This window comes from Hemicordylus capensis, chromosome 2 (assembly GCF_027244095.1).
Source record: "Hemicordylus capensis ecotype Gifberg chromosome 2, rHemCap1.1.pri, whole genome shotgun sequence".
NCBI lineage: Eukaryota > Metazoa > Chordata > Lepidosauria > Squamata > Cordylidae > Hemicordylus > Hemicordylus capensis.
In genome coordinates this window covers 322,742,112-322,754,409 of record NC_069658.1, presented here as the reverse complement: position 1 = coordinate 322,754,409, position 12,298 = coordinate 322,742,112, and the positions used below count along the sequence as shown (strand labels likewise).

The 12,298-nt window shown below is 44.6% G+C and overlaps 1 protein-coding gene across 6 annotated transcripts in view; it reads left to right on the top strand.

Moving 5' to 3' along the window:
- The window catches only part of GRM2 (glutamate metabotropic receptor 2), a 136,076-nt gene that overhangs the window by 103,162 nt on the left and 20,616 nt on the right, over nt 1–12,298 (top strand). For all 6 annotated transcript variants that reach the window (XM_053296243.1, XM_053296244.1, XM_053296245.1 and 3 more), the window contains 2 exons: nt 945–1,782; nt 6,308–7,374. In XM_053296243.1, coding sequence (XP_053152218.1) covers nt 945–1,782; nt 6,308–7,374 — 1,905 coding nt within the window. The remainder of the gene's footprint in view (nt 1–944; nt 1,783–6,307; nt 7,375–12,298) is intronic.

Here is a 12,298-nt window from a genome sequence, read left to right as displayed (position 1 = left end):
TCTGCTTCCATTTTCAATTCTGTCAGCTACTGTCTGCTGACTACTATCATATTTACTTCCATCTCCCATCTTCACAGTGTACCAGACTCAGAAGGCAGTGGCTCAGTTTGGATGACACAACAACTCTCAGTTACACTCACTTGAGCTCAGCATTCCTCATTGTCCAAATGTGGGAAAATCCTGCAACCGTGATTCCATTGCCACCTTCCAACCGAGAACTGAAGCCTTGGTTTGAAGTTAGGTAGCTTGCTGAAACCAGAGCTCCACCGACCCCATTGTGTTGTTTGAATGCAGTGACCTGGGGTTTGTGCTCAAGCTCTTCCTGCAAGCACATCCCCTCTCATATCAGGGCTGATGGTTGCCAGGCAAGTGATGAGCTTTGCAGAAGAGGAAGAGGGAGGGGGATTGCAGGTGGAGGCGATGGAACCGTAGCTGCTGGATCGCCTGTGATATGATTCTTAGTTTCTGAGGTTAACCTCGGGTAAGCCTACCCTCCATTTCACTGGTCATTTGAATGGGCCCAGAATCTTGGTATTACGTCAAACCATAGTGAGCATAAATCATGGTTTGCAAATCCACTTTAACCATGGTTTCTGTATCTAGTTTGCCAGCTGATCTCAAGTTGCGGTTTGTCAATTCAATCATCATGCAAAACCATAGTTAAATGCCCTTACTCATCACTTGGAGTTCTCTTAACCATTGTTTGGTGTAATGTCTTAACTGAAAGTTCAGTTCGCACAGAATACACTCCAACGAGGGTTTAGACAAAGAAAGATTCCTGGCCGCCTCCTCTTCAAAAGCCAACAGGAGAGCTTCTAGTTCATTACAATGAGAACATGTTCCTTCCTGTTGCAGCAGAATAGTCTCTCTCACTGCTCCTTCTCATATATTCACTTCTCTATCACTCACCAAGTTCTTCCCTGTTCCCTCTTTCCTTTCTTCAGGTGGCCAATCTGCTGCGGCTGTTCCAGATTCCCCAGATCAGCTATGCCTCCACCAGTGCCAAGCTCAGTGACAAGTCTCGCTATGATTACTTTGCTCGTACAGTCCCACCAGATTTCTATCAGGCCAAAGCTATGTCTGAGATCTTACGTTTCTTCAACTGGACCTACGTCTCTACAGTGGCCTCAGAAGGAGACTATGGTGAAACAGGCATTGAAGCATTTGAGCAGCAAGCCCGGGCTCGCAACATCTGCATCGCCACCTCTGAAAAGGTGGGGCGTTCCATGAACAAGAACACATTTGATGGGGTGATCAAGGCACTGCTGCAGAAGCCCAGTGCTCGGGTGGTGGTGCTGTTCACTCGAAGTGAAGATGCTCGGGAGCTTTTGGCAGCTGCTCAGAGGATCAATGTGTCCTTCACTTGGGTGGCCAGTGATGGCTGGGGCGCCCTTGAGAGTGTAGTAGCTGGCAGTGAGTCAATCGCTGAGGGTGCCATCACTATTGAATTGGCATCCTATCCGATACAGGAATTTGCCGTGTACTTCCGGAACCTTGATCCCTACAACAACAGCAGAAACCCCTGGTTTCGGGAATTCTGGGAACACAAGTTCCAGTGTAGCTTCCACAGCCAAAACTGTAGCCGTTACACCATGAAGACAGGCAAGTTTGAGCAGGAATCCAAGATCATGTTTGTCGTCAATGCGGTCTATGCGATGGCCCATGCTCTTCACAACATGTACCGGGCACTGTGCCCCAATGCCACCAGGCTCTGTGATTCCATGAAGCCGGTGAATGGAAAGAAGTTCTATAAGGAGTTCATGCTCAATGTGACATTTGACGGTAAGCCAAGGCTGTGGCTTGGGCTGTGGAAAAGAAGGATGTGGGTATAATGGGGAAGAAACAGCAGAGGAGGGAGAGGAAAGGAGGATTCTGTCAGTGCCTAGTCTAACCTGAAGGCAGCAAGCCATTTTTGGTAGTGCAAGAAAACGTGTGTCCTTCCTTTCTGGGTACATGCTGCATTGAGTTATGGCCAACTGGGAGTTTCCTGCAGTGAAGCTTTTCCCAGTATGCAGCTTCAGTGATGAGAAAAGTTTCACCTGTTGAATTGTCACATGGCAGATCATTGGTCTCATGATCGTCTGCTGCTTCTTTACAATGTCTGTGCAAATAGAGTGAACTGCAGTTCTGCTAGTGCAAATGTGTCTGGAGCTTTGACTGACTATAGCAGGCCTGCTCAATGTAGACCCCCCAGCTGTTTTTGAACTACAACTCCTATAATCCCCAGCCACAATGGCCAATAGCCAGAGATCATGGGAGTTGTAGGACAACATCTGCAGGAGGGCCAAAGTTGAGCAGCCCTGGACTATAGTATGACCTTCCATATATTAATCTCATTTATTTATTTATTTAGTCAGTCAGTCAGTCAGTCAATGTATACGCCATCCGACTCCAAAGGCTCTAGGCGGCTCACACAGGTAAATATAACAAAAGACAAAACAAAACAGCTATTAAAATAACAATTTAAAACAATTTAACCATTCAAGCACAAATTTAAAACAGTCATGAAAGTCAATATGCTTGGCTTCCAAGTCAGCTGATAGATTGTGTAGTTTTAAGTCCAACCCATTTGAAACAGTGTGGAGATTTTATTGTAATGAGGCCACACAGCCCCTAATCTGCAGACTTCTAGTTCATGCCCCACCTGTGCATTATGGAGGAGATTCTCGTATCCAGTTTCTAACATCCAACAATATTCAGTATCCAACACGAGAGGTACAGAAGAAGAAATAATGATTTCATATTTTACTGCCTGTATCCTATTCTGGAGCGATACAGTAAGAGTCCATTCTGGCATTACGTAGTTAAGAACTTCAATGGAGGGCCTTGATGCTGAGAAGGGGTTGCTATTCTCCAGAAAGTCAACCATGCTATAAAGAAGAATACATGCATGATTGATAGATTGGGCACATTTATATACTGCCAAAACCTGCATATCCTGGTGGTTTACACACATATTTTAAAAAACAAAATCACATTAAAATCATATAGACCGAGTTATCTTAGACAGCAGCTTCTTCTGCATGATCCCCACTGCACGTTAAGGTCATCTGAGAAGGTCCGTCTCCAGTTACCACCGGTTAATCTGATGGCGACTCAAAGGCGGGCCTTTTCTGTAGCTGCCCCGGGGCTGTGGAATGCACTCCTGGCAGAAATCTGTAATTTGAGTTCATTACTGTCTTTCAGGAGAGCCCTTAAGACCTATCTGTTTGGCCTGGCCTTCCAGGGTTTTTTAACTACTGTAAACTGTTTTAAGTTGTTTTAAATGGTTGCCCTGGTTTTCCAGGGGTTTTAGCTGTTTGAATGTTTAATTGGTTTTATCTGTTTTTATAGTTTTGATTTTAATTGTTAACTGGTTTTAATTGTTTTTATCCTGTTGTAAACTGTCCTGAGCCATTTTGGAAGGGAGGTATATAAATAAATAAATAAATAAATAGATTAAAACAATTAAGGTAATGACACAAACATGCCATAAGAGCTCTTCTAAGGGCTGCTGGAGATGGTAATGCTCTTGCCACAGCAGGGAGTGCGTTTCAAACTCAGGGTAGGGGATGGGAGCTATGAAGAAGGCTCGACTCTGAGATGCCACCAGATAAGCTATAGGCAGACTTCTTCAGAAGATCTTAATAAGCAGTGGGGTTCATGCAGGGTTGCCGTTGGATGGCACTGCTTCTGCTGCCATTACCTTTCATCAGTAGACACAACCCTTTGGTTTGGTGCACCTCTGAGAGGGTGAGACCTCTAGTTCTTGGAGGAGAATCTGTTTTCTCACTCGCATGAAACTGGACCAAGTGTTGTGGTTATAACTTTTCAGTGACTGATTTCTTTCTATAGCGGGAAGCTACAGCTGAAGCCTGCTCGGAAGATAGCCCCTGACCTAGAAGTTCTACCCCTTCAGTCCAGATGAGTGGGTGGGTGGGTAGGTGTTATAGGGAAGTACAATCTGCACATGGGGCATGATCCAGCCAACTATTAGGCACTTTGATTTCCATTTATTCAGTGGAAACATTATGTGTGTCACAGTTTCTCTCACTGAAATCAATGGGACCCTATGGCTGCAATCTTATGATGCTAGGGTGTAAGCCCCACTGAGCTCAGCAAACTTTCTTCTGAGTAAACATGCATAGGATTCACCTGCAAAGTGCTTACATGACTGGCTCATGCCCATAAGCAGTGCTGGGATGGTGCTGTACACAAAAGTGTGTAACTTACTTCCAATAGTCGCCCCCCACCCCTCAACACCACAAAAATATCAGCTGGGGTGGTAATAAGGTGCTCAGCAACATTCCCCATCTGCTACATTTCTGCTGCAAATCACTCTGCCCCAAACTGCTTTTTTTTTTGAAAAATATATATCTTATTTTTCATAGTTTATTCTGAGTGCAGAATTTGGGGGGAAGGGAAATTGGGAGAAGTACCCCCCAAAATCATGCCTGACGATATCCCTTGCCTGAAGACATCCAATGTAATTTCCCCTTTGTTGCTGCTGTTTTCCAATTCACATGTGTACATATTTCAGTTTAAAGACTGAAATGTAGTATTTGCAATAGGTTGGTGGTGGGGCAGGAGGGATTAAAATCTTATTAATAAGAATTCCAATTAATAAGTGTTGTGATCCATTCACAAAAAACCTAAATGCATTTCTTTGAGTCAATGGTTATGAATTATTCCCACAGCCCAAATCAGACATAGGTGACATTTAGCTTAAGTGGGTTAGAAAATATGGTAGTTGCGCTTCCGTGGAAGCAACTGGCATTTAATAAGGAGCACACAACCCTGACTTAGCAAATGCAATCTGCACATGCAAACTAGTTTCTGTATGAGATCAACCCTGTTAGTTCCATAAAAACCAGCCAGTGTTGATGAAACACATCAGACACAGTTGTCTGGAGCTGCAGTCTTCATCCCTCTCCATCCCTGACCAATAGCAGATGAGCAGATGAGCACTGAGGTGATTCAGAATGAAATTCCTCACACCCCTATTCTGTTATTGGTAGTTGGACACAGATTCATTCTGAGAGACCCCTTTTCCTCCATCCTGAGATAACTTCTGTGGGGCTTCACTATCAATTCTCTTATAGTGGCAACCTGCTAGGACAGGGATTCTCAACGTTGGGTCCCCAGATGTTATTGGACTTCAACTCTCATAATCCCTAGCCCCAATGGCCTTTGGTTGGGGATTATGGGAGTTGAAGTCCAAAAACATCTGGGGACCCGACACTGAAAATCCCTCCGCTAGGGGAAGGGCCATGATGAGAGAAAATCTACTTAGAGAAGCTCCACACTTCACATGGAAATCTTATTTTCTGAGTCCATGGAAGCAAGAGGACTGCCATGCATCTTTAAACACCCATCTGCAAATGACTGGGGAAAAGGTGGCTCCAGATGTGAGGGGGCTCTGGCAAAGTGCCATCTGGTGGGCACTGGCAGCGGCAGTGGACAGTGGCACATCTCTCAGCATTGCGGGTGGATCTGGCTGGCTTTGGGGGCAGCAAGCAGCAGTGGTGGCAGCAACAGTGCTCCCCTCAGCACTGGTATGGTTGAAACCACCATTTTAGCCCCCATAGTGCCACCAACCTTATGCCCATCATCCACAATTTCCCACAATGTCCATCACTTCAAACACCCTGGGGGAATTTAAATGGCAGCTCCAGCATGCTGGCAGGAAGGAGAGGAAAAATTAAATAGCCCAGTTGTTGGGTAAGTGTCAGATGGTGGGCCCTCCCAGGGTTTCAGGCCCCTGGCGTTTGTCCATGGATGCCATAGACTGATGGCTGCCCTGCTTGGGAGTTTATGGTAGATTGAAATAATCAAAACGGAAGACAGAAACAGCAGAACAGAAAATGTGAAAACATGCAGCACGACACATACTGACATAAAAGAGATTGTGCTATTTGCATCTGAAATGAGATGGTCCGAAAAGACGAGCTTTGATTCTTTTTAAAAAATTTGATTTGTATGTTAGTATGCTTTGATTCTTTTTTAAAATTTTGATTTGTATGTTAGTTTTGATTTGACTAATTAAAAAACGATCATCAGATGCTTGTTAAAAAAGCATTCTAATGAAACATTTTCCACCCAAATATTTATTATTCCTTAGTGAATAGTTTTTGTCAATGCCAACAGGCAAAAGCAGGTACATTTCAAAGTATGATAACTCATTGTAGTTAATCCTCTATAGACCTGTTCTAGGAAGGAAAATGACAGGTATGTGCAGAGCTGGATCCAATTAAATGTGGATAGTTAATTTCATAGCAATGTGGGCTTTGTAATAGTTTGAATGAATTGTACCTGTTCCACTTCACAGCTCCATTTCGACCCTCAATGGACACCAAAAGCACCGTTCGATTTGACCAGTGTGGGGATGGAATTGGTCGTTATAATATCTTCAACTACCATCAAGCCAACGGGAGGTATCGCTATCAGAAAGTGGGTTACTGGGCAGAAGGACTCCTCCTAAACACAAGCCTGATTCCATGGGTGAAGACCTCCATTCCTGTCTCCCAGTGCAGTGACCCTTGCAAGAAGAATGAAATGAAGAGCATGCAGCCAGGAGACATGTGCTGCTGGATATGCATTCCGTGCCAGCCTTACGAATACCTGCTGGATGAGTTCAGTTGCAGGGACTGTGGTCTTGGATACTGGCCCAATGAGACATTAAATGGATGTTATGAGCTACCCCAAGAGTACATCCGCTGGAAGGATGTCTGGGCTATTGGACCAGTCAGTATTTCTTGCCTAGGTTTCATCTCCACACTGTTTGTTTTTGGAGTCTTTGTTAAGAATAACGACACTCCTATAGTGAAGGCCTCTGGCCGTGAACTGTGTTACATCCTGCTCACCGGGGTGTTGATGTGCTACAGCATGACGTTCATCTTCATTGCCAAGCCTTCCACCGTGGTTTGTACCTTGCGGCGCCTGGGGTTAGGCACCTCCTTTGCTGTCTGCTACTCTGCCCTTTTGACCAAGACAAACCGTATTGCTCGGATTTTCAGTGGGGTAAAGGAGGGCGTGCAGCGCCCACGGTTCATAAGCCCCACCTCCCAGGTAGTGATCTGCATGGCTCTTATCTCTTGCCAGCTCATTATCGTCATCATTTGGCTCGTGGTGGAGACTCCTGGCACACGAAAGGAGACAGAGCCTGATAAAAGGTATATTGTCACTCTCAAGTGCAACAACCGAGACTCAAGTATGTTAATTTCACTCACCTACAATGTCCTCTTGATAGTCTTGTGTACAGTCTATGCCTTCAAGACCAGGAAATGTCCTGAAAATTTCAATGAGGCCAAGTTCATTGGGTTCACCATGTATACCACGTGCATCATCTGGCTGGCCTTCCTGCCCATCTTCTACGTCACCTCCAGTGATTACCGGGTAAGTGATCTCTTATCATGTCTGAGACCAGAACCTAACCAATGGCAGACAGGCTTGGGGAATCTTGTTTTGCTGAACTTTGTCCTGTTGAGGTAGTAGCATGTAAATAAGCATCAAAGTCACTAGAAAACAAATATCTCAGTGCTTCATATTGTCATATGCCAGTGTGGTGTAGTGGTTAGAGTGCTGGACTAAGACCGGGGAGACCTGAGTTCAAATCTCCATTCAGCCATGATACTTGCTGGGTGACTCTGGGTCAGTCACTTCGCTATAAGCCTAACCTACTTCACAGGGTTGTTATGAGGAGAAACTTAAGTATGTAGTACACTGCTCTGGGCTCCTTGGAGGAAGAGCGGGATATAAATATAATAACAATAACAATAACAATAAATCTTATAGGTGAAGGCCTTAAAGGAAATAGGGATATTTTTTTCGTATGGTGGTAGTGGTATGCTATTAGGTGGTGTTTTTTTCCCCGGGGTGGGGGTGGGGGGTGGCTACTCTCTGAAGGGAAGAAGGCTTGTGAGATATCTCTCTGTATATTGGTCTACGACTGTAAAATAGTCCTGTTCTGTTCTGATATCTTTGTGTGTGTGTGTGTGTGTGTGTGTGTGTGTGTGTTTTGTGTTGTGTTGTGTTGTGTTGTGTTTGTGTCCTCTAATATCTTTTACAATCCAATGCAAAACAAATTTACAGTACATGGGAGAGGTTCCTTGGGTATACCATCTTGAAACAAAATGGCAGCCACTCAGATTATTGGTACCACCCCTTTAAACTTGTGTCTTTATAGTCTGATACAAACTAAACTTAAGGTACATGAAAAGGGGATATAGGGGAATACGATGGAGAGTATTGTAAGATTCACCATGTTGAAAGAAGCAGAAAGTAGCCTCCATTTATTCTACTTAGCACTTTTTATTTGCTAATTGAGGGAAAAAAACTTGGGGGAAATCATAAAAGTTAAAAACAATTTTTCTTCTAGGCTTTTACATGTGTTAACTTAAGTGTACCTATCATTACCTTCTGAAGTTAAATGTCAAATTTATATGCTGTTTGGGAAATGGTTATCTGTTGGGGCTTGCAGAAGGAAATGAAGGCATGAAAAGCACAGGATGACAGACAAGTCCTCAGTTCCTTTTGCTCCGGCATCATTTAGCTGCATTGGTGATTATTTCTTCCTGATCAGCAGCTCTGCTGTACAATTCCTGGGAGTCCCATTGAACACTGTGTCATGCATAGGATTGGGCTGTACACTCTATAAAAACTCTCACCTTTTTGTAATTAAAGGTGGGGAGAGGGTGGTCCTTTGGTGAGGTGAGGTGAGGTGGTTGCCTCAGGAGGTAGATGACTGGAGTAGCAGCAGGGCAGCAAGTTGCCCCCCACAGCCCCCATCAGAGCAGCTCTTTGGAACTGATCTCATTCTTGCAACGCTTGCAAGAAGCAGCAGAAGCAACGAGGAGACTAAAAACTTCCCCCCCTCCCTGCCCCCATGCCCCCATGCCACTTTCAGAGCCTGAAGGGTTGATTTTGAAAGGGGGCTGCCCCCCCTCACCAGGGGCCTGGGGCAAGGCAGCATTTGGTATGGTACTTCAGAAGCCACCATAGCTTGGTCTGCCCCAAACATGTTCTTCCTCTCCTTAGGAAGAGAAATTCACATCAGCACAGTTCTGCTGATGGTTGCTGACCTGCTTTGCAGTCCACAACTACTCCAGACCTGGTTTTACCGCACCCATTTGGGTCTCTAAAGGTCACATTGTCCTAATCTCAAATTCTTCTCTCCCCACCCCCCACCCCGCCACCAAGTTCTCACACTATTAGGTCACTGCCATGAAATCTCAAATCTGACCTAAAGCTACTACATATCCTTTTTGTCTCCCACTTCCATCAAACTCTTGCTAGAAACTCTGACTTATTCACCTGCATTTCAGTCCTGAAACGCCACCTCAACCTTATCAGGATAACTGTCCTACAAACTCCGGTCTTTGGCTGCACAACCCAATGCCATCCTGCTTCCACTCAGGGTCAAACTAAGCATGCTTCTGGTTGTGTACTTAAAAATGTAAGTGCCTCTTCTTTCTTTTTCTTTTTTCTTTTAAAGGCCTGCCATGGGGGGTGGGGGGTGGGGTGCTGATCCTGGTCAGGACCATGGTGCCTAGAGAGGGAGAAGTTAACTCTTTCCCCTTGTGCCATTTGTCCACTGAAAATCTCTCCCCAAAGCTGCTATTCACTACCAAAGGCTTAATTCCTCCCTCCACAAGCATCACAGTTCTGATCTGAATTGGGCCCCTGCAGTTGCTTTTGGTTACAGAAGAGGCATTTCCATTCTTAGGTGTGCCCCTTAAGTGTACAGCAGTTAGGGAACCCTAAGTATACAAAATAGGAACATACATAGGAACATAAGAAGCTGCCATATGCTGAGTCAGACCATTGGTCTATCTAGCTCAGTATTGTCTTCACAGACTGGCAGCAGCTTCTCCAAGGTTGCAGGGAGGAATCTCTCTCAGCCCTATCTTAGAGAAGCCAGGGAGGGAACTTGAAGCCTTCTGCTCTTCCCAGAGCGGCTCCAACCTCTGAGGGGAATATCTTACCATGTTCACACTTCTAGTCTCTCGTTCATATGCAACCAGGGCGGACCCTGCTTAGCTAAGGGGACAAGTCAAGCTTGCTGCCACAAGACCAGCTCTCCTCTCCAACAGTTGCTATAGTCATGCTCTCTTGCTTCCCTTGATGTTGTTTCTGGGATGGATGGATGAAAGGACAGGGCATGCCATGTGATACCCAGCCTGTGGCCTTCACTATAATAGGCACAAATTTTTGCCTCAGAATTAGGCTAAACCACACACATTTATTTCCTTTTACTCAAAATTAAACTGTTCTTGCCAGCGGCAGAGATAATTGAAGCCCACAAGGGGCTTCTCCACACTTTGCACTGAGAATAGTCTGTTTTAGAAGGGATCCCCCTTTCTGTATGCAAAGTACTGCTGTTAAGTTTACAGACTGGGGAAGGGAGTGGTGTCATTCTTCCTCAGTGATGTCATGGACACTGTCCAATAGGTGTGCGTGACATATACAGAAAACATCCAGTTACAATGACCATGCTGTTAGACTGGGCTACTAACAATTTAATGGTGGTGAAATCAAGAAATGAGGCATAGGCCATAAGTAAACTGAGCCACTTTGTAGCTCAGAACCAAAGAACAGGGCTGGCTGAGGGTGGGAGTCAGCAGCTTGTAGAGAGATCAAGTCTTTTCACAGGATGACCTGCTCTGGTCTGATGCCCAAGACAACTCTTACGGGTCTGACTATATACCCCTCTTTTGGCCAGAGTTCCACAATACTCAGGCTAACTTGCCACCTAATAAGGCCTGGGCTTTGGTCCCACTTAGAACTTGAGTCCTGACATCCGCTTGTTAGAGAACACTGAGCACATTTTCCCAGCAATTATATATTAAAGTTTTAATATTGAGGGAAATATGATACCCATGAAACAGAAGTAAATTCTTGAGAAAAGATATCTGGATCTCACAAACAAATGAGTACCTATTCATTTGTTGTGCTATAGAAGGAGAGTCTGGAAACACCCTTAGAACTCATTCACACAATCATTTTCGGATGAGGGAAAATTGGCAGGAGTTGCCATTTTAAGTGATTGTGGGGTATTAGTCTTGCGAATGGCTTCATTCCCTCCCCCCCCTGCAAAAAAACAATTCCATAAGCTCTGTCTGACCCTATTTAGCAGAGATAGTCCCTTTTTTCTCGAACTTGCCACTGGCAAATCACTGAACCTGTTTTTTTGCCTCTTGAAGATGTCTTGTTCACTTGTTTTCACGTGAATGATAGAGCTGCCATTCTTCAGGATGCAGCTCCCTCTCCAGAGTCTCTAGATATTAAATCTACAAGTGGGGGGTGGCGGGTTGGGTGAGATGTTCATGAAGGTGTGCCCAGCACTCAGGCACTATGCAGTGCACAGCATACAGTGGGTGAAATCAGCAATATGTCATAGTCGGTGAGTGCTTGGCAGTAATCCTTGATATGAGAACTTGGTATGAGAGCTTGGTTGTTACAAGTGTATCCCTATTTTCATCTGGGAACTGTTGGAGGATATAGGTTTGGCTCATCTGCTTTGATCATCTGGAATAATGTGCTCTGCATGCGTTTTGTTACCTGCTTTCGATTTGATGCATGCTTGTAATCAGAACTGTACACCAGTTGCTTGGGCTTGCCCTCTACATATTCATGGCACAGGCATATCCCTGTTTTCATCAGTGAAATGCTGAAGGGCATGAACTCACCACACCCTGAACAGTCTTTGAAAAGTGGATCAGAAAGGATGAAGTGAATCACAATCTGAACATATTTTTGAGCATATCAAGATATTTGTCCAAAGCACGGGAGACATCTCATGACCAAATAGTATTGCGAATTTATTCTGGACACCAAAAATATCTCTGTCCATCATGAAAACTGAACCAGCATGCATGGGTGGGTTTTGGAGGGAGATGGAGTCTAGAAGAATCACTAATTTTAATATGCAAATTACCATTATAATGAAGATATAACAATTCAGATATTGTGGGGCCCACAAATAGTTTTTAGCTGCGCAGCTACTGATGCAAAACCTCACAGATTTGGTTAAAAATAGCAAAAATCATTTTGAAGACTCATGGGAAAGTGTGCTTTGCTGCCAATAGCACAAATGATTATCTGACATTGAGCAATTAGGAACCAGGAAATAATTACTTTCTGGACCTTAAGGCAATCTCAAAACAAGCATTTACAGTCATCATCTCCAGCTGCCCTAGTCTCTCTGGGCCTTACTGCTGCCGGATCAGTGATACTTACCATTTTTCTCTAGAGAAACAGCAGCACCTGGTGGCCATTAGAAGATTGTGCAGACCTCACAGGTGTTTGGGTTTGTTTGTTT